Source organism: Centroberyx gerrardi, chromosome 18 (genome assembly GCF_048128805.1).
Source record: "Centroberyx gerrardi isolate f3 chromosome 18, fCenGer3.hap1.cur.20231027, whole genome shotgun sequence".
Taxonomy (NCBI): Eukaryota; Metazoa; Chordata; class Actinopteri; order Beryciformes; family Berycidae; genus Centroberyx; species Centroberyx gerrardi.
Genome location: NC_136014.1, coordinates 25,318,084 through 25,340,315, shown reverse-complemented (window position 1 = coordinate 25,340,315; position 22,232 = coordinate 25,318,084). Strand labels below are relative to the sequence as shown.

The 22,232-nt window shown below is 41.2% G+C and overlaps 1 protein-coding gene across 2 annotated transcripts in view; it reads left to right on the top strand.

Moving 5' to 3' along the window:
- The first annotated feature begins 5,666 nt into the window (after positions 1–5,666).
- The window catches only part of vta1 (vesicle (multivesicular body) trafficking 1), a 77,608-nt gene continuing 61,042 nt past the window's right edge, over positions 5,667–22,232 (top strand). For both annotated transcript variants that reach the window (XM_071897113.2, XM_071897112.2), the window contains exon 1: positions 5,667–5,846. In XM_071897113.2, the coding sequence (XP_071753214.1) occupies positions 5,756–5,846 (91 nt within the window). In that variant the 5' untranslated portion in view covers positions 5,667–5,755. The remainder of the gene's footprint in view (positions 5,847–22,232) is intronic.

Below are 22,232 nucleotides of genomic sequence, written 5' to 3'. Positions count from 1 at the left end.
CACCTTCTACACACACACACACACACACATACACACACAAACACGCACAAACACACACACACACACACACACACACACACACACACAAATGACTAAGGGTGAAAATACAACACTAATTCTGCCAGTTTTTTAATGGGCGCCTGGTTAGCTACTGCTGGACATTTACAAACCAGGAAGCTAACGTGATGGCAAAACCTCACCTGTGGTCCATAGTGAGTTGCACCAAGAAATTTGAGAGGGTGCAACAATGTCAGAGCTGGCAAGTCTAGGTGTTTTTTGCCCTTAGCTATAGAGTGATCATCCTTGGTCATATTTCAGATATTTGTGTGTCTGTATTGGCCGAGTCCGAGGGTGGACGCAACGGCCAGAAACTATGTACCTCTGCCTCTGAACTGTTGGGGGGAAGGGACACAAAGATTTTTGGTTTTCTTTTTTCCACAAGATAACTGTGAAAGACAGGTGTCAACTGACTTTTGCTAGTGTCTGTTATGACAGAATATAGATCTATTATTTATCCATATGGGACAGATATGTGCCAGTAGGAATAACTTTGTTCTAAAACCTCAAGACATGGTGCTACTAGAAAGTGTGATGCTGGTCGCATTGGACCATGAGAAAGCCCAGAAACCTCAGAAAGTCAGAAACCTGGTGGCCCCTAGCAGCTTGGGGGTCCCTAAACCCCCTTTCTCACTTCTCACAGTTTTACCCAGTTTTACCTCAGATCTGAAACTCTTAAGGAAGAAAAACACTGGAAGCATCAGACGCTTGCATTTTCAAATGCACCAATTGGTTTCAATGGCCCAGTGCACACTGAAAGCATCAAGTGCTTCATCAAACCACCTTGATGCATCTGCTCTGAACATGGTCCAATTTTAGAGTGCCAATAGTGGACTCAAACAGCCATTTTTTATGAGGTTTCTGAAGCCTTGACCAAAAGTCAAAAGGTCTTCATGTGATACAATAACTGCAAACAATGCAAATAATTTAGCCAGTAGCATACAACTGGGTGAATGCATGGATATAAACACTATAGTCTAGCTGGCCCTCTTGGTGGTGACCAAATCTAAGAATCAGACTGTAGAACTGGCTGTGGATTATCATTATGTCATTCTAAAGAAAATGTGATGCAGTAACTTTACCCATGGGGTGGTGAAATGCAGGTGCCAAAGCTGCTGACACTTCCAGGTGTTACAGTTATCACTTCCAATACGCCTCAGTTGTAGCTTCCAGCGCGTTCTGACCTTTACTTCCATCAACATGAGCGCCACAACTTTGTTATGGTCTCTTGATGGAGTTGAAACTCCTTTTCAGATGGCTGGGTCCAAAACAACATTCAAATTGCCTGGTAGAGTGGAGCCAAGTGATCTGTCTAAAACATGCAAAACCCCACCGATGTGGTGCTCCAGGAAGGCTAAAACAAAAGACTATCTCAAGGTCTTTAAGCTATGTCACAACAGAGATGCCATCACTGTGCAGTCCATGTGGAAATGGTTGACATGTAGTGGCTTTCTCTCTGAGGGTAAATAATACACCAATGGAGAAAAAAAAATGGGTAAAAAATTGACCTGGTGTAATAACTAGAAAAACCAGACTAGATAAACTCCCTGATTTAGATTTTAAAACTTTAAAGGAATTCATAGTCTGAAAGATAATTAATTTGGAGTATATAAAAAGTGTTATTTTAATTTGGGGTATACAAATGCGTTGGAATTGAAATATTTAAAAATATTACCATCTCTCTAATCTTTTTTTTTTTTTTCCAATATCAGAAAAAATAATCAATTGCTAGACGAGACAAAAAATACTGAGCATTTGTCCATGCTTACAGATTTATAATGCAATTGTACAAACAACATATAGGTTGACATCCAATGATGAATTGCTGAAGGGAATTGCTGGGCAGTATGTGCTTGTTTAACAGAGTGGGTATTGAACCACCACCGCTAGCTTGTCCAAACATCGAGACTTGGTCTTACCAGGTCTCAGACAATGTTCCAAAATATCACATAAGTGAGGTTGCTAACAGACTTGGACAAAATTAGAGCAGAATATTGCTGTTGCCAGATGAAAAACCACATATCAGCAAAAAATACGTTTTTCAAGAATGACAAAAGCCAAGGGTTATTTTCTCACTGATGGCCATGTATTTTTGGAATTATAGAATGGAGTTTTTAACAGGGTTCACAGGTCATGAAAGCCACTAATACATGACCATATAAACCTTTAATTAGTAGAAAGTAAGAAAAACAAATTCATCAAAGTTGCAGTTACATATTTTGTTTTCTCTGACAGCAGCAATATGTTTCAAATACTTAAAGAAAGAAAACACATCAGTTCTTCATTTAATCTCACATTTAATGCTATAATGCTTACATTTTTTGGACTGGTGAGCGAAATCAAGCACTCATCAAGTTGTTAAGATCTATTTGAAACAGTGGTTTTGCTTTTGCCCATGTATGACTCAAAAAAACACCTCTCCTCTACTTTGGAAATCTTGGTCAAGGGTGTTCTCTACCCCCCACTCTCTTTATATGGCCTTTTCCTAGCTTGTAGTATTACACATAATGCTTTCTTTGATTTTACCTTTGGTGTCACTGTAGATGTATTTTAAAATGATTACCTCTCTTGTTTTGTAATGTTGTTTTTATCAGACATCCATCCAACTTTTGTTATGAAGTTTTCAGCTATGTGTTTATCATCTCAGGTACAATATTGCATTACCAGACAAAAGTGGTTCAAACCTTTATTTCAAATCCTTTTAAACCCTTTAAATAAGCTTTTCCAGCACGGTGGGACCACTCCAACTGATCCCAAACTACCCGACACCTCATTAGTCAGACTGTGTTTGAGAGGATTTGAAACAGGTATGTGACTCCTGTGGTCTGTGGGATTCTGCGTTCTGGTATCTGTGACTGGAGGATGGTTTTGAATTTTGCCTCTAAAAGTTCTGTCACCTAGACTTAGGCCTCGTTTACGTTAAATAAAAATGTAGCGTTTCACATCTGTGGTGCTGTACAGCTCAAATGGGTGGAGCATGGCATGTTTAGGGGTTCGATTCCCACTGGGTTTGATTCCCATACTGTGGGAATATTGAAAACGCATGCAGTCATGGTACTGTAAGGTGCTTTGGACTGAAGGGTCCATCGACTGTCATGTTACATCTTGCACACAACCTAAATTTGGCCAGATTCTGCCTGTTTGCTCCTCACAGATTGACCTCTAAATCCAGATGTGAAATGCCACATTTTTTCACAAACAGGGTCTTTGCCTAGCGGTAAACTCTGTGATGTGATGTCACCAGGGACATTTGAAGTGCAACCCTTTAAGTCACAATGAAATTGCATTTTGAGAGCATTCTGCTTTTGTAATTTGACGTATTTCTTATTGAAACAGCGAGACATAACGGGGGGAGGGATCACTCAAATGTGGCCGATGGTGTAAACCAATCAGAGGCAGATTTATTTGATGGGAATGGTGTAATGACGGGATTGTTCAAAAATCTGTTATGGTTTTATTGGTTGGAATTTTGATGCATGCCTAACCACTAAAGATTTTCCACCATGTTCCAGAAAGTAAAAGTAAGATTTTGATATAAAAAAATACAAGAAAATTAAAATTTTCTGCATCATCTTTTGGCATTTATTGTTAAATGGGTGCATATTATGACATAGAAAATGAAAAATGGGAATGTTAAAATTTTCATATCATGTGACTTTCAAGTACTGCCAACCCAGTAGACACTTAAGCTCATGCTCTCATCTACAGTGACTTAAAAATGAACCAGCCACCTTGCTGCCCCAAACGACTTTTCAAGCATCGCTCGGCTTGTCCTGCTGTGACGCCACATCACTGTTTACCTCTAGGTCTAATGCTAGTCTTCATAGCATCTCTAGTCTTGACCAAATAGGCCGAGAGCTCACCACGGCAAAGCAGTAGTTAAATCCATTTATGACAATATTTTGCTCAGGTTGGCCAAAGCCAAAAAGCACAATCAAAAATTTTATTTTTTTGGGCTTATATTAAAAGTTATTCTACAGGTTTAAGGCTTTTAGGTCCATAGGCTAGTCTTGGTAAAGAGCTTGTTCAAGTTTGTACATGAAGCTGAGGTTACCTGTCATAGAATTACTTAAATTTAGCTATTCAGAAAACAGATTGTGTATAAGATTGATTATTCCGATTAATATCTGTAGAGCTTTGAGATTTTTTTGGTCTTATGCAGGACTTAACATGTCTTGATGCTTCCTTTGAGCAGAAATATCAGGGTCATTTCTGGAAAGAGTATGCTGCACCATACATACTCCACACACACACACACGCACACACAAACATTTTCTTTCATTTTTATATTTTGGATTTTTACCCATGTTGTTACATGTAGCTTCCTTAGTTGTGCAAGGGAACTGATACTCATTTCATTTTTCATCAGCTGTGCTCTGTCTCTGTATTTGACTCATTCTGTCCACATTCAGTCCACAACCTCTCAGCTTTGTCAAATAAATAGAGGCACATTTTATGACCAACGCATATATTTAAACAAAACTCTGTCCTTCTGTCCGTCTGAGTGCTGCTGTTTAGGTAACCAGTGATTTTCCTACTTGTTTTGTCTTGAGATGATTGATTAAAAATGTCTACAATTGTCTTTGTTTCATTTTTGATTGATTTATTGACTTGGTTGATTGGTTGGTTGATTGATTAAAAGGATATATATATGTATAGGCCTATATATAGAGAGATAGATAGATAGATAGATGGATGGATAGATAGATAGATAGATAGATAGATAGATAGATAGATAGATAGATAGAAAGAAAACATATGAGGGAGAAAGTGATTGAGTTCATACTCCAGGTCCACTGCTGCTCAGCAGCGCACAAATCCCAACCGCATTTTAACTGACAAGCCCATAAATCAAATCACTTTAATTTATATAGTGCTTTTTACGAAACAAGCTCGATACAAGGCAAAGAAAGGACATAAAGTGTATGTGTGTACGTGTGTGTGCATGTGCGAGTGTGTGTGTGTGTGTGTGTGTGTGTGTGTGTATGAGTGATAGTGCTGTAGGTCTGGGCCAACACCAGGACAGCTCCATGTGTCCCATGAATAAAGGAAGAGATAAAGGCTGGTATGGGAGTTACAGCAGACTGACATATTAGACTGTTGCCTGTGTAATGAGTGGATGTTGAGTGGATGTTGCAAAAAGATATTAAGAACATACAAGTACATCATAAGTGCCTATAAGATACTGGGTACAGACTTTTAAGACAGGAGAGAAGAAAGAAAGTGTTTGGAGTATCACAACGCTAAGATATGTTATGGATAATTCATAAGGTTACGATCAAATTTAGAGTACAATTAAGATGGATTAAAAACAGAAACATTTCTCCAAACATTGCTCCAAAAATAATAATATTTTGAGTAAGAGGTTACTCTTACTCAAAAGATTGACGTTAGCCTACTGCACACTTTACACTTAATAAATGAACAAAAGTCATTCCATTAGTTAGAGTGATTACATTCTCAGAAAAGGTGCAGTACAGTCTCTTTATGAATTACATAAGGAGCAAAGATATGAGACCTTTGCATTAAGGGGCACTTGAACAGCTGATGACGTATTCCGTCCTGCGTGGGCAGCTGCTCCTATTGGATAGATATGCGGAAGTGAAGGACGACAGGGGAACACTTTTGCTAACATCAACAACGAGCCAGTTCTCACTTTCATTGATATTTATTCGTCTTCTGGAGGGTTTTAACAAACATGGCCCTGCCGGCTCAGCTCAAAACCATCCAACACCACCTGCGGACCGCACAGGAGCATGAGAAACGGGACCCTGTCGTGGCTTACTACTGTAAGTTTGTGGCTAAGTTAGTGTGTTGGCTAACGTTAGCCGAGGCTACTGTAGCATCCCAGCTTTGTTTACCTGTTCCGAGAACTGACAGCTTGTTAGCTTAGCAGCTGAAACAGCTAGCAGTAGCCTCTGACGTGTTGTAAAGTAGGGCTTTATGAATAATAAATTGCACAGTGCACAAACTGCTCACAGTTAACGGCTGTTTCAAAGTATTAACGAGCCACTGAGCTGCAGTTAGGAGCTCTATTGACGCTAATTGTGGCTAGCTGGGCCAGTTCAAACTTAGGCATTAGCTGGCTAAGTTAGGTGACAGCAGTCATGAGTTGCTACTGATGGATGTTCCCTCATTGAATAGTGGCTGTGAATATGTCTGGTATGTTTGGTGACTCATATCTAGCATACCAAGGCTGTATCTAGCTTGCTGCTAGATCCCAGTATTCACTTGCCACTTTCAATGCTTCGCCAGCCAAAGGGATAGAAATATCCTAAAGTCATGGTTGGCTACCAGCCAAAGTGGGTTCGAGTTACTCGGCACACATGCCACAGCCAGAATCTACCAGCATTTCACTGATGGCTCATGTAAATTCCCCGTCCAGCTTGTTTCTCTTTGGCACTATGTGTTGTCTAATAGATCATCATGAGCCTCCATAGAGAGGCATGGCTGGCTCAGCTGTAAAGAATGGGCTCCACCCTGCTCCACAGTCAGTGACATCAGTTCAGCTGTGGCAGTGACTAAAGAAAACCGCATACCATACCGATTAGTTTGCATAACATACAGTATTGTTACACTGGCCCTAGTTGTTCAAATGTCATATTTTATTGCTGCTCGTAGGGAAGTTCTGTTTTCCCCTGCAGTCGGCCCACCTTGACTGTAAACCACTGTGGGAAACCCTGCATTAGTAAAGAAAGTATTTTGTACAAGTGTCTTTGCAATAGGATTTTTAATGTCCTGCCACCATGGTTTGGGACATTGAGTCGTCATGGTCTGTCTGTCTGTCTATCTGTCTGCCTATGGAGACACATTCTTGTGAACTCAATAACTCAAGAGCAATACATGATAGAAACGTCATACTTACACCACAGTTTCCCCTTGTGGAGAAGATAATCTAATTAGATTTTGGAGCACCTTGCTGCATAAATTTGCATATTAATGGCGAAAAACTGAGTTTCTTGAATCTAGCCTACTTAACTCATTAATGCAATAAGATAATAATAATAATACATTTCATATGGAGTTTATATTAATACCACCCATGTGTTATAATGCATTAATAAGCTTAATTAATTACCTAATTTTCATAACTGGTTATATTTGATAGGCTGTGTCATGGTGATTATGGCGCGACATTATGCTGCTCAAGTGCCTCTTGTTTTACATATGATGAGCCTGTGTTGTTGAATATGATTCTACTACAGGCTTAGCAAACTGGTCATTGTTGAACTTTATGTACAGTATGTGTGTGTCTTATGCGACAGAAATTGCCACAGAGTTACTTGTGCCAACATGTCACATACAGGTATCAGTATCAGTATATTTTAGGTGCAGCAAGTAGCCTAACCACACCCCACTTTCGGGCAAGCTATTGGAGATCACTTTCCATTGATAACATAGTTTGCACAGGTTTCGATGCAGCAGGGGTTTGTAGTTGACCTAGTTGAGCTGTGATATGCAGAGGAAAAAAACGAAAATATATGTTACGGTGCAAAATTACAATAGAACAATTTTGCTTCCTGAAAGCGAGACAAATAATCATGATTAATAATCATGATTGAACAATATATGGCAAAAAAAATACCAAAAATACATTTCTTTGTATTCTTATATCAAAATTCAATCATGTTTTCTTCCTGTAAAACAAAATATGCCGTGTGCTTACGTAAGCATGCCCATAACCAATTTCAACCAATAATATCATGACATCCACCCATCAATCAATCTTCAAATTTTAGCGCACAGAGCTAAGATTCATTAGTTAGCTAGCTAGCAACAGCATGGTACTTCGGTGTGTCTTCGGGTGTTATGACACGCCCACTTTTCAACGTTCAAATCAAATTCCTCCCAACGTTATGTCCCGCCTGTCTTTCCTGTTTCACTCGGAAATACGTCACGATACGGAAGTTAGATGCTCTCGAAATGCCGTTTCATCTCGACTTTAACTGTAACTGTTGGTAACAAAACATCAATGCTGCTTTGTGCTGTTAAACTTACTAATTAGATGTGTTGACTTCAGCTCCAGTCTGCCCTCTCCATAGCCTTCAAACCATGGTGGGTGGGGAAGCTTTCACCCACCTTGGTTTTAAAATCACTGTGGAGGCCCATGACCCTAAATTGTTCTGAGGCAGATAGTGTGGATATCTGGTGATGTATTTTAATGGAAAGAGAGAAAATTGAAGCTGACACGTAAAATTACAGGTGGACTGAAATTTCTTTTTACTCGCCAGGTACGTAAAGGTGTTTCCAACAGTCTACATTAGCAATGTAATGATCTGTTACTTTATCAGTCCTTGTAGGGAAATTCTCTTTTCTCTTGCTCCCTCCGCAGGGAGGTCAGAGGTCAGGCTCAGATACAGAACAGCCCAACTTTGCTTTAAAGTGGACTTGCATAGCCTGTTTTTCCACAGAGCATGATGTGTGCTTTTTTTTAGAGGTTGAAGCCCCAGGGACTTTTTGCTCTGCTCCATCATCATCATCATCATCATCATCATCATCATCATCATCAGCGTGATAGAGATATTACCAATCAGCTGTTCTCTGGTAGCCCGCGGTGAGAGCGGCGGCAAATCTTATATTTTTCCACTGCTTTGGTATTGCCTTTTGTAACGTTACATTGTTTTGATGAGTTAACATACATTGCTACCAAGCGCTAATTAGGTAGCATTAATTGACAATAAATAGAAAAAAACAACAATAAAGCTTCGCATCGAGCCCAGCGATGGATGCAACTGTTCTCCAAGCATCGTTTTTGAGACGCAGTCTGGCCCGACGCTCGATCAGATTATCCAGTAGCCAGACTGGAGACTCTGGCCCTTTGGCCCAATAAGATTTTTTCAAACGTGTTTAATTTTGTTGGGCCAAGTCTGGACGGGCTTGTGTAGCACGAAGCGGTCCGAGACTCACCAAGACTCAAATCTGACAATCTGACCCTGGCAACAGCCAATTAGAGTTTAACACAAAGAGCAAGAAAAAGGAAATTAACTGGAAAAGAAGAACAACCACTCCCACTGACGGAGGATACATGAGTAGATTCCCAACTCCACTTGCTCCACTCTTGATAACTTGCTATACAACTTTATTCTGAGGAACAATACTCATATAAAATGGTATAAAATGGTAATGTGCCTGGGTCAATCCACAGAAGTATGCAATTACAAATTTAGTGAAAGAATTCTCATACAGAATTCTTCATCAGTGTTATAATAATATCTAATATAAGTAATATCGCTATATAAGTAATATCGGTTGAACCCAGGACTTCTGGTTGAAGGATGGTCTCTTCTAGGGCTGCACGATTATCACAAAAATTATTATTGCTGATATATTGCCTCGATATTGTAATTGCGATTATAATTTTGATTAATAGAATTTCAATTAAATACCTATTTTGTGTTGCCAACTGCATATACTGTATTCTGTACCAACCAAAACAAATCAAGCCAGTGTTAACAGTGTTCTGAAATTACTTTATTGCACTTTTAAATAAATAAATGAGCCAGGTTCAACGTTACTCATTTTAATCTAGCCCTACCTCTCAAGTTGTCTGGGAGGCTACCACAAACAGAAGAGAAATTCACACTTCTTAAAAGATGTTGCTAGGGATCATACTGTTCAAAGCAGGCTCAGCAGCACGGCCCGGGATTGGTCAGATAATGTGAATGCCTCTGATTGGCTGGTGCGCTCACAAGCTCGACGGATCTGTCTGTGATTGGTTACAACGCTCATTTGCTGTTTAGAGCAGTTTGAAACAAAGTTAGAAAAACTTGATTTTGACACAGCAGGAGTATTAAATGGAATGCAGTTATCGTAATCTCGATTAATATCCGATTAATTGTGCAGCCCTAGTCTTTTCAACCACTAGGCCACTGTGCCACTCACTTTTCACTGAAGCATCTCCGTGATTCATTCATCTTGATTTAACAACTTAATTTCAGCGTTTACCATGAGGGCTGTTATGTCCAATAGGGCCATTTCAAATATTGTTGACTCTTATTTGTGGTCTTTTTGAATTTGCCCCGGCCCTTGAAAGCCCCTCTCATCCCTGCTGTGGAAAACGCAGCCAATCAGAGCCCCAGCATAGCTCATTACCGATCCCTGATTGGCTACAGACGACTGAGGAAGAGGGTGTTTGAGTGATTGAGAGGCAGAGGGCCTGCTGGGAAGTGGATTAGACCAAGATGAGAATGGTGATGAGTGTGTGTGTGCGTGTGTGTGTGTGTATGGTAGAAATATGCTTAGAAACATAATTTTCTGAGGTGGATTAAGCCAAGATGATTGTGTGTTAAGAATATACTTCAAAACATAATTCATTTTCCTATCTTTCTGAGGTGGATAAGGCGACAATGGTGGTGTGTGAGTGTGTGTGTGTGTGTGTGTTCGTGTGCATGTGTGTTGGGAATATGCTTACAGACATAATTTTTCTATCTTAACAGCCCAAAACGGTTGTGTGTGTGTGTGTGTGTGAATGGGTGCTGTTTTTTGGGGTGGAATAGGCCAATATGACGGTGTATATGTGTGTGTGTGTGTGTGCATGTGAATATATTTGCAAACATAATTTTTCTCCTGACTAGCTGCAGCAGTATAGGAACACCAAGCTTTGCTGTTTTTTTTCTATTGATTTTTTTTTTTCTCCCAAAATTTTTATTCATGACAGTGTAGACTCTGTGAAGGTGAAAGCAAAGTGGAAAATTATGTAGTCACAGAACTGCTGGTCTTGCTCTTAATGAAGCGGGCTTGGCAGGATGGAGATTTCCATATTTAGTCTGTAAGTTGTGTGTTAAATGGCAAGACAGAGAGTGGCTCTCCTTAAATCCCTCTTAAATCGTTTCCTCAAGGTGAAAAGCTAAACATGCAGTGAGAGGCGGTTTGGTTAGTTTGGGGTTTTTTCGGTTTATTCTCAAGTGGTTGCTGTAAATAAGAATTTATGTTCTTAGCAGGGAAGGAAACTGACGGCTTCTGTCCGTCAACATCGGTGGTTGGTGGTTTCCAAAATTCACCAGACACTTTTACTGTTGAAGCAGCCCAGTTAGATTTTTGGACTAGAGTAGGACCTCCTGAGGATGGCTGGATACCCTCCAGTGTGACGGGTCAACTAAATTACCAGTCACAGCCAACATGTACCAGGCTGGTGGTTAGTGGTCATTTCCCCATTGTGATCCGATGGGGAATCTGGCTGAACTCTGAACAGGACAGGGTAAGGCAAACGCCCTACATGTTAGGGTCAAACGCCTTATTCTCATTTTTTTGTTCTGTTTTAACCAAATGGCCAAAACTACGGGTGCATTTTGAAGCCAATGCGGAAGTGTCTGCAGCTGCTTCTAACTAACCGCTAGAGTCCGGCTCCCAAAAGACTCCAAACTGCCCGACTCCATGCAAGTCAATGGGACCACAACCCAAATTCTGCTAAAAATATAAAGTCGATAAATTCGGCCTCAGTAGCTAATTTCACTTCTTCTCATGTGTGACCTTAATGCGATTTTTAAAATAACTGTGTCATTAATAGGGCATAAGAGATATAATACAGGGTTGTTTGCCTAGTGATGGACAGATCGCTGATTACGGGCCAGTAGTAGGCGGCGGTGCCAATAGTTGGTTCCACCCTTTGCCTCTCTTTGGCTGCTCCGGCTCCAAAAAATGTCAACATGGCGGCGACCGTAAACCCGATCTCCAGGCTTCAAAATTGGCCCTTCAGAAGCCAATGGGTGACGTCACACTCACTACGTCCATCTTTTTATACAGTCTATGGTTTTAACCTGCTTGGAGCGCTGGATGGGTGGAGTTCGGCGTATTGGGACAATTCAATTTGTTTGACGTAGTAAGTTGTCAGTCACGGGAAGGGTATCTACAGGTCCTGAAAAAGTCTTAAAGTGGCAATTTTTTTCCCCCTTCATCATTGGTTCTAAGTGGTCATTGCTGTTGTAATACTCGATATTACTGGGTGTTGTTATGACCAAATTTACCGGGCAAAAAGAAAAGGAGACGAAATTCTGCTTTATCTCTTTTAGTTGGAACTAGAGAATGAGAACAAGCAGCATCATACAGTCGACTTTTGACTTTGAGTAAACAGTATTTATTTTTTTCATACAAAATGAAAGAACAAAACTACAGTAAAAGAAAAAAAAAAGTACAGTCGTGTGGTGTGGTAAGCAAACCACAGAAGAAGAGAGCAAACAAATTTGTCCGTTGATGAAATTCAGGTGCAAATTCTTATTTACAAGGATGGCCTTGTTCAAACCAAAAGGGAGAAATGTGAGTAATGAATAATAAATAAGGTGTTATAAACATGTTTTAGGATTGTGCATCTGATTTGAATGTTTTCTGCAAGGTTTTCTGCCTCAATTATTATGGTACAAAGAAGTGACTGATAAAAAAAATTGTAGTGGCTGGTGGAGAATAAAGTTCATTTCAGATCCTGTTTCCTAACTTTGAGCTGCAGCCCCTTCAGCACAATCCATGCCTTCGCTGTCTCGAGGCTTCAAACTTCTTCTTAAATCTGTCTTCATCTCCATCTCCCCTTCATGACCGAAGGGGATTAAATAATGTGTGAGGCTGTTTCATAGAAAAGAGCAGTGGGTGCTGATATGTTTTGTCGAATCCTCCTATAGCAGATAAGTGGCTTAGCTTTATCACAGTGCAGAGACAAGCCTATGTTCATTGTTTTTCTACACATTGCAAATAGAAGTGATGCACGGGGCTTTTACAAAGGTGTGGCAAATCTGCAGCGGTACGGAAATTGACTTGGATCATTTCCAGGTCTTTAAAAGTTTTGGAATTGGACAAAAACTTAAGAAAAGTTTGGCCGAAAACAAACAAACTTCGCTCAGTCCCCATGCAAACATTTTATAGGCTGTACATTTTATTTACACTGTCATTTCGGTTTTGCGTGTTGGTGTGAAGAATCATCACCTGAAGAGGAGGTGATGAGTGTTTTTCGGAGAGAGCAGGTGGTCCTGATAGTCCGGTCCAGTCCACTGGGTTCCTGTAGGGTGCAGGGCGAGGGTGGATGCATGCTGTTTGGCATGCAGCCATAGTGTTTGCTGTGTGTGTTGCAGTGGACCAGTGATCCAGCCAGACCACTGGAGGTCAGCAGCGCCATGTATCTGGGCCTCTGAGCCTAGATACTACTCTGTGTGTGTGTGTGTGTGTGTGTGTGTGTGTGTGTGTTTATGAGGGCAGGAAACTTAACCTTTTAATCAGCAGGCCACAATAGCTGGTAAATCCCAAAATTCGCCCACTGTTTTACCAGCCAACTAGATTTTTAGAATAGAGTAGGAGTCCACATGATGGTTGGTTACTTGTAGAGTTGGCTAACTTGCCATACACAGCCAAAATATACAAGCATGTGGCAGTTGTGTGTGTGTGTGTGTGTGTGTCAGACAGATAGACAGACAGACAGACAAGTCCAGTGTGTGAGAGAGTGTGAGAGTAGGGGAGAGAGAGTGTTAGAAAGGGAGAGAGAGTGTGTATGTGTGTGTGTGTGTGAGGGAGTGTATGTGAGAGAGTGAATGTGTGTGTGCATGTGTGAGAGAGTGAGTGTGGTATGTGTGTGTTTGTGCAAGAGAGAGACAGAAAGAGAGAGAGACTTTAAGTTCTAGAGAGAGAGAGAGTGTGATTTGTAGTTTATTAGCTCTGTTTTCTGTTGTCGACTCCATTATCATTCATTTCTTAAGTGCACAAACATTGGAAACAAGTTTGTTACGAAATCAACACAAATCTTTCAGCAGAAGAAACGATCCGTTCAGTCTGCTGGCCTGAATAAGTTCGGGCCCGGCCTCAGAAGTCGTATCGCGTCCTCTTGCTCTAACCGTTGATGCATTTTTATCCGTCACTCGGCCTCAGCTTTCCATCAGCAGGTCTGTGCAAATTAGCCTGCTAATGCTAGCCAATATTTTACTTCACCTCCACCCCAGAACAGGCCAATCAATAGCGGGTTGAGTCAAAGCCATGATTTGTTTAGCTGTAATGAAGCGGTGTAATTCACCGGCAGCTCTCCGGCTGACAGCGTTTGGCTGCGGTACACCCCGCCGTTTCAAACAGATTGGATCATTCACATTATGGACGTGTTGCGGAGTTGAGGCTGAACACAGGTTCCCCACCTCCCTCTCTGGGGGATAGAGACTAGGCCAAGTCCCGTTTATTTAGTTCAGCTCAAGGGCGTGTTCACAGCAAGCATGCTTGGAACAATTAATTTGAACTCTGGAGCGTTTACTCCTTTCGTTTAGTTTGTTTTGCCCGATGACAACAGTGCCATTCGAACGCCTGGAAATCTCTCTGTCCTCTAACAAGAGATCTGAGGTGTTGTTTGTTGAAGTGAGATCGTAATCTGAACAACAGGAAACGATCCCAAAATGCAAGGGTTTATGGGTATAAGGAGGCGGATGTTGACATCTGATTGCCAGCAGTTCCTCATGCTTGGAAAGCCTAGCATATCAAAATGAAGTGAGGGCAAACCGCAGTCTGGACTGATGCTCGTATTCAGCTATTTCTTCATGTGTTAAAGCTGCAGTAGTTGAGTTTGAAAACCAGGAAGATGAACACACTTAGCCCCCCTCCCTCCTCCCCCCTCCCTCCTCCCTCCTCCTCGTCCTCCTCCCCCTCCCTCCTCCCCCCTCCCTCCTCCCTCCTCCCCCCTCCCTCCTCCCCCCTCCCTCCTCCCTCCTCCCTCCTCCCTCCTCCTCCTCCCTCCTTCCCCCTCCCTCCTCCCTCCTCCTCCTCCCTCCTCCCTCCTCCCTTCACTACCCACTGAACCAGTAGCAGTCGGCCTGCAGTTGACTGACAACTCAGAGCGAACCCAGAGTTTGCCTCAGTTGGTCAGATGCCCAAACCGCAAAATTTACTTTGAAAGCAAATAGCAGAGCTATGGCGCAATCAGTATTGCAGAAATTCTGACATATCATCTTTCTCATCTATGTTCACCCAGCATGGGGATTACTTTGGCTGAATTCAAACAAAATGTAAATTTCTAAAACCCACATAAGACAACTTAAAGGTAAATTACAGAAAAGAGCACAGACAAATCCATCATTTTTAGCTAAGTTACAGGGACTTGAACGATTTGATTTGTCTGACTTGTTTTTTTTTTTTTTGTATTGCAAGACAAAAGACAGAACATTGACAGGACAACACGGGAAAAACAAAACAATGAATACAGGACAGGACAATTAATAAAAGTCTTGCCAGAAAACAAGAGAGCAAAGTGACATTAGTTGTCGGGTATTGTGTTGATCTGGTGTGTGTGTGTGTGTGTGTGTGTGTGCGTGGATGTGCATGCATATGTGTGTGTTCTGGTACTGCGTCATTGTATGATCCATTGACATGATGAATACAGCACAGCCTTCAGAAACACAATGTCAGAACCATGGGCATTTATCCACAGGTTTTGTGAAAGGAAAGAGGTGAGTGTATTATACTCTCTCGTGCCTGCCTGTGTCCCACATTGTCAGACTAGGAAGAGGTCTATAAGGTGGATGGGAGATAGAGTAATAATAAATTAAAAAAATAAAATAAAACGCTAATACTACCTTTGACACCCCCTGACAAAAATAATACTACTGCTGTTATTACTACCACCAGTTAGTTATGGAGAAACTCAAGGTGTGAGTCTGACAAGTGTTTTAACTTTGCACTTCTCTTTTCTCCCTCCCATCCAGCCTGAGCATTTTTTTTTTGTTTAAATTGCCTTGGTCTTTGTTCATTGGGAAAGCACACACTGTCTTCTGTTATTTTTTCATATTGGGAGCCACCTCACACTGGTTCATCAAACATGGTTAATGCCAATATGACAAACACATTGGACATCATGTTTCTAATCATTTCCTTTCCCGGTGTCCTTTTTTCTTATTCTGCCCATTCATAGTTTCATAACTTTCATTAGAGATGTGCAGTCAGAAATAGGCTTTGTTTCCTTATTTTGGTTGTTAAATTGGCCTTAAATCCAATTCCATTAAAAGGTGTAAAAAAAAAACTTACAGACAACAGTGTCAAAATGTCATAAAAGAAGGTGCAAGGTGAAATAATCTCAACAATGTCTTTGTTTCTCCTCTCTTCTCTCTCTCTCTCTCTCTCTCTCTCTCTCTCTCTCTCTCTCTCTCTCTCTCTCTCACACACTCTCTCACACACACACTCTCTCACACACGCAGCTACGCAGCTATCCTGCATAATAGCTTCCTTGTCATTTATGAGAGAGAGACAGAAAGAGAGACAGACTACATTGGCCCAGATTCAGATTGGCACAGATTCTCCATGACCGACGTCAAGTTTGCGTCGAGGGTGGGGCGCTGTGCCAGGAGGCTCGATACTGAACGCTAATTCTTCTTCTGTTGAACGTATTTTCTTACAACGCCACACTTCCTGACAGCTGCCCCTCCCCCCCCACCCCCCCCCCGGGCCGCAGCAACACACATGCTGTCTGTTTGGTTGAAGGATAGAATATAAACAACTCAAGCTGTTTGTCGGGGGAAACTCCCTCGTATTTCTTTAAGTTATCACAGTGAGATTTTTAATATTTTGGTTCAGACCAAGCGATAATGAACATGTGGTTCTGTGTAGCTCAAGGGGAGAGCGTGGCACTAACACCTCCAGGGTTAGGGGTTCAATTCCCTGTAAACACTGTAAAAAATGACAAGTTGTCCAGTGATTTTATCTTGTTTCCAGACCTATCAAGCTTATTTCATTATATTTTTAGTCAAATTCTCTCACTGCACTGGCAGATAATCTTGCTGCTTTCAATAAATTTCACTTGATTCATGCCAATATGACTTCTTTCAAGAAATCATCGTAAAACAATGAAGAAAATCTTGAAACAAGAAACTTTCTCCAAGACAATTTCACTTTTACCAAGTAAATGTCCTGAAACAAGTTACATTCTCCTGAAAAAAAGTCTTAATTTGTTGAAACTAAAATGATCTGACAGTGCAGTGAGATGATTTCACAAAAAAATAAAGAGTAAAATAAGCTTGATAAGTCTGGATACAAGATAAAATAACTTAACAAGTCTGCACAATTAATCATCTATAATCGCGTGTCGCTATTGTAGTTTCCACAGTTAATAATGGTAGAATGTTGTCATATTGTCATATTGAAACAGTTCATTTAAAGGTGCTACGTTTAGCATTTTAACATCAATAAATCATTATAGCACATTAGTATACCGTAAACAAACTGATTTGGATTTGGCGGGAAATCTGCTGGATTGTTTTACGGACTGCTTTATGGCACAAAACAGGAGCCATTTTTACTCAGCAAGTAATACACCACTTTATTCTATTTCTCACTGCAAAGTTTCAACTTCACGTTTCCTTCAGCTTACCTGGTCTGAATATTGGCTGTTATTGGCTCTTATCCTTCTTCTCCCATCCTTCCTCAAAACAAAAGAGAGAGACGCCAGGGAGGGGGAAGCGGGGCAAGCAGCAACATCTCATTTGCAACAGGAAGAGTCGCAAAGAAGGGTTCATGGGAAATGTGATCTTAATTTTGAGAAATGGAAATGCACCTTCAATGTAGAGTTTGAAACTACACGGAAAAAGTTCAAAATTTCAGTAAAAGGTTGTTCCTCTGTTGGAGAGCCACCTCAGCCCCGATTAAATGACAGGCCTTTTGAGGTAGCCAGATACTGACTGGTGATGGCACTCTTCAAAGGCCTTGTGTGTGTGTGTGTGTGTGTGTGTGTGTGTGTCTGACGGCATAGATGAAACTCTTTTTTTCTTGACTCCTTCCTAACCAACATCAAAGCATGAAGTCACAGTGCTGTTTTCTCTGTGCATTGTCAGCAACAGCAGTAGTCCTCCACCTGAGGGTTCTGGTTTTAGGGTGTTGTTGAATGATTTAAAATGGCACCGAATACAGAACTAATACTTTTGAGGGCATTATTCACTGCGATTATGAGTTTCATGGTGTCGCGATGAGGCAAGAGTTCGCACCAAAGTCCCCATCAATCTCAGTTCATGACGGCTTTAAAGGGCGTCACGGCTTTTTTTCAGCAGTTACCAAACGCTTGTGTGCTGTCTGAAAAGTTCTCTTCAAAGTAGTTACGGATAAAAAGTCGGGGCACGTGACTGAATCGCCGGCTTGCTCCCTGGTTACCACAAGAGTTAGGCTGGTCTTTGACCCATCGGATTACTCAGCTGAAACTACCTGTCGTATAAATGGGGTACATTCATCCTAGGACTGAACAATTAATCGAAATTTTATCGAAATCGCAATATGGCCTACTGCAATTTTCAAATTGCAGGAGGCGCAATATTTGTTAAAGGCGAAATGTGTGTCAAAATACCATTTTAAATGAAATATTGTCGTGCTGCAGAGATGTCCTGGCCTACACATCATATTCTACAGACTTAAGAAAACATCTTTGTTTGGTACAGATCCCCGCAAAAATCACACCATAATCATTTTAATACGTTTTTCAATGAAAATGAGAATAATGATGTAAAAATGATCATTCCCTCTAATATCGCAAATCATATCGCAATTGCAATATCAGTCAAAATAATTGCAATTACATATTTTTTCAAAATCGTTCAGCCCTAATTCATCCCAAGACGAGAAAAAAAATGGTGACATGTAATATTATGAAATGATTGACAGGACAGATTCTTGCGGCTAATGTTAATGATCGCCAGAGGCCACAAGCGTTGGGGAAATACTTCCGGAACGTGAAGAGGGCGGGCGAATCTCGGCTCGCCTGTGGTTTTTTTTAATTTCCGTGGCCTCGCATCCTCTCCCGCTGTCAAAGGCTTCTGTGTTGCAGTTCATTGTCTGTGAACGGCCAAAGCGAATGTTGCGCCGTACGGGTGTAACGGCACAAAGAACGGCTTTGTCGCTGAACGACCGGCCGACTGGAGAACTGCCCGACTTGCTAACCGGCTGCTTCTTCTCTTCTGCTGATGACTCGCCGGCTGTTTGTCTGCCTGGCTGACTGGTTGATTGGCTTCCACATAAGCGCATGCATGCATGTGTGTCTTGCTCGTGTTTTTTTGGAAATATTGAGTGCCGCTACGGGCTTTGGCGGCTTGGCAGCGACTCCCCCACCGATCTGCCTTCTGAAATGGGACATTGTTCTGTTGATGCTGTGCAGGACAGTGACAGTGAGCCGTGACTCAAACACTAAACATGCAGTGGGAAACAGAGGGCTTACCATGTTCAGCACAGACCTAACACAAGACTGAGATCTTCCCCCGGCAATAGGCTACGTCTACGCCACATGACAGACCCGGGTCCAATAGTAGGACACAATTCATAGTGTTTGTTTTGTACTTTACTTGTGGCAGCAGATGATTTAAGTTTACTGTATCAGGACAGCTTGGACAGGTTCAGATAAGTTGTCACAGAAAAGAAATCACAGAAAAGCAAGGCAAGGCAGCTTTATTTGTATAGCACATTTCATACACTGAGCCAATTCAAAGTGCTTTACAGAGTAATAAAAAATACAGTAAAGGTAAAAAATTTACAATTAAAAAGTGCAAAAGTACAGACAAGAGATCCACAAGATAAAAGACTTAAAAAGTAAACTAGTGCAGAAACAGACAGTGCAAGAGGATTAGAAAAGTGAAAAGTGCATTAAAATCACATTTAAAATAAAATAAAAAAAGATATAAATAAATAAATAAATATTACAGTGCAGATGAGTGTTGCCCTAGATTTCTTAAAAAGCCTTGGCGAACAGAAACGTTTTAAGCCCTGATTTAAAAGATTGTAAAGTGGAGGCAGACCTCAGATTTTCTGGAAGTTTGTTCCAGGCATGAGGAGCATAAAAACGAAAAGCTGCTTCTCCATGCTTTGTTTTGACCCTGGGAACATTGACTTTCCTGATTTCCAAACATTTTAGTGCTCATTGTATTATCCTGAATGGTAAACCCCACCCAACTGGCACCCTAAGTAGCCTAAAACAAACTCATAGACCTATTTGCCAGGTTTGGCATGCATGGACACATACTAGAGTAGATCAGGCTGGATTTGGCCAAATTCTGTTAAATTCTGTTAAAACTGATAAGTTTGTTTAACAGCTAGGTTGGTTGGTAGGTGACCAAAATATCTTACTCTATTCTAAAAATTTGCCTGGCTAGTAAACTAATGAAAGTGGCCGGTAAAATTTCAAGTTTCAAGGTATGAAAAGTCCCCCAACAAGAGGACGCACACCATGGGTTGAGAAACACTTGCACTCTTAGGTGCTGGTTGCTGTTGTAGTCTAGTAAAAGGTGCTACTGTAGCATTTTAAAACATCAATATAGCATCGTCCAATTAATTATGATAACTTAGTATAATTCCGGTAAACAAAAGAGGCTGAGGCTGATGGTTGAGACGATTGGTTGCCTCTCATCCCATTAGAATTGTTGGTACTAATGTTTCTCAAAATTAATACCACATTTGCCATAAATCCCGGCACTTTCTATCTCCCCCTCCCCCTTTCTGGCATCTTTGGCTTTACTGAAGAAGATAAACATGTTGGAAGTGATTCTTTCATGGGCCTTTCACTCCTTCCATGATAATCTGTGAAAGCTTTAGCTCCGTTTGCTCTGGAAGAACAGCCGAAAAACAGTCCGACAGATTTCCTCCAGGTCCGACCAGGTGGCTCACAGTGTGAAGTGAACTGTAGAGGCCGGTAGAGGCTGACTCAGCGATTGTCTCATTTGTTTTGGGTTATTATACTAATGTGTCAAAATTAGTGTGTGCCTCATAGACATAACCATGGGTATTGTGGAGGTAATAAGCAGATTGTTGAGGTAATCTGGTAATCTGGCCCCCTGTCATCTCATAATCCCCCAGCAGCTCATTGACTGGAATGAGAGGAAAAGGTAATTCCCCTCACCTCAAATTGATAGTGTGATGCTGACTCATGCTGTCTCCCTGTACAGGTTGTACACACACACACACACACACACCCACACACATGCTCACAGTGTGAAATTACTAGAGGTGGATGAAGCCTGTAGTGTGTGTGTGTGTGTGTGTGTGTGTGTTTGCCTTACGGTACAGTTTTCTCAGCTGGGTATATTTACCTTGTGATTCTCCTGTGCTTACTCAACATCACCTGTGTGTGTGTGTGTGTGTGTGTGTATGTGTGTGTGTGTGTGTGTGTGTGACTGTGAAAGCCTGTTGACGTGCTGATTTAGTGCTAGTGGATGTTTTTATTCCACCACAAGGACCCATTGATAATTTATGCTGATGGAGGTGTGTGTGTGTGTGTGTGTGTGTCTGTTTTCATGCGCGTGTGTATGTACGATATTGATAAAAAAAATGTATTTACTGTGCAGCTCTATTTTATACACGTGTAGCAGACCTTTCACGTATGGTTGCACAGCTTAATCCTGAAGAGGGCTATACAACTTCTGTTAACTTCTGTGACACACACACACACACACACACACACACACACACACACTGGCATATTCTAGCCTTTTACAGCAAGTAAAATGAACAGAGAAATAAAATGGCAAAAAATGACAAATTGGAGCATTGATGTAAGGGGAAAATGAAAAATGGGAGCATTGAAATGTGGAAAAAAGGAAAAAATTGGAGCAATCATATGAGGGACAAATTCAATCTTTGAGCATTGTTATGAGGAAAAATTGAAAAAAGAAATTGGAGCATTGATAAGAGGAGAAAAGGAAAGAAAATGACATTGATATGAGGAAAAAAGGAATAATTGGATTGATATTTTTGTCTTTAGTCATAAAGTGACAAAATCTTTTCTTTTTCTTTTCTTTTTTTTTGTTTTTTTGGGACAATCAGTCAGTCAGTGAGTCAGTCAGTGAGTCAGTCAGTCAGTCAGTGAGTCAGTGAGTCAGTCAGTTGTCCCTGCAGCCCCTCTGCTCCCCCCCAGGTCAGCCAGCACAGGAAAATCTGACCGCAGAACTAATTGACAGGTGAGGGATTGTGGGAGTTGGAGTTCTGACAGAGCAGCAGCTCTTTACGATCCGATCGCTCCTGGCTCAGATGGAAATCTTTCTGACCTGCCTTCTGGCGCTGTGTGTTTTTCTCCTTGTGTTGGATCCGATGTGAAGGAAGAGAAACATCAACGGCTTGTCAAAGGAACTGCTTGGCGGCTTTGTTGTGAAAAATTGATGGTGACTTTGTCTGATGAGGCTTCCTGGAGACTACAGGCTGTGGAGGAACGGTTTTATTGAGCAATAGGATGTTTTATTCTGTCCTCATCTTTGTCTCTTCACCATTTC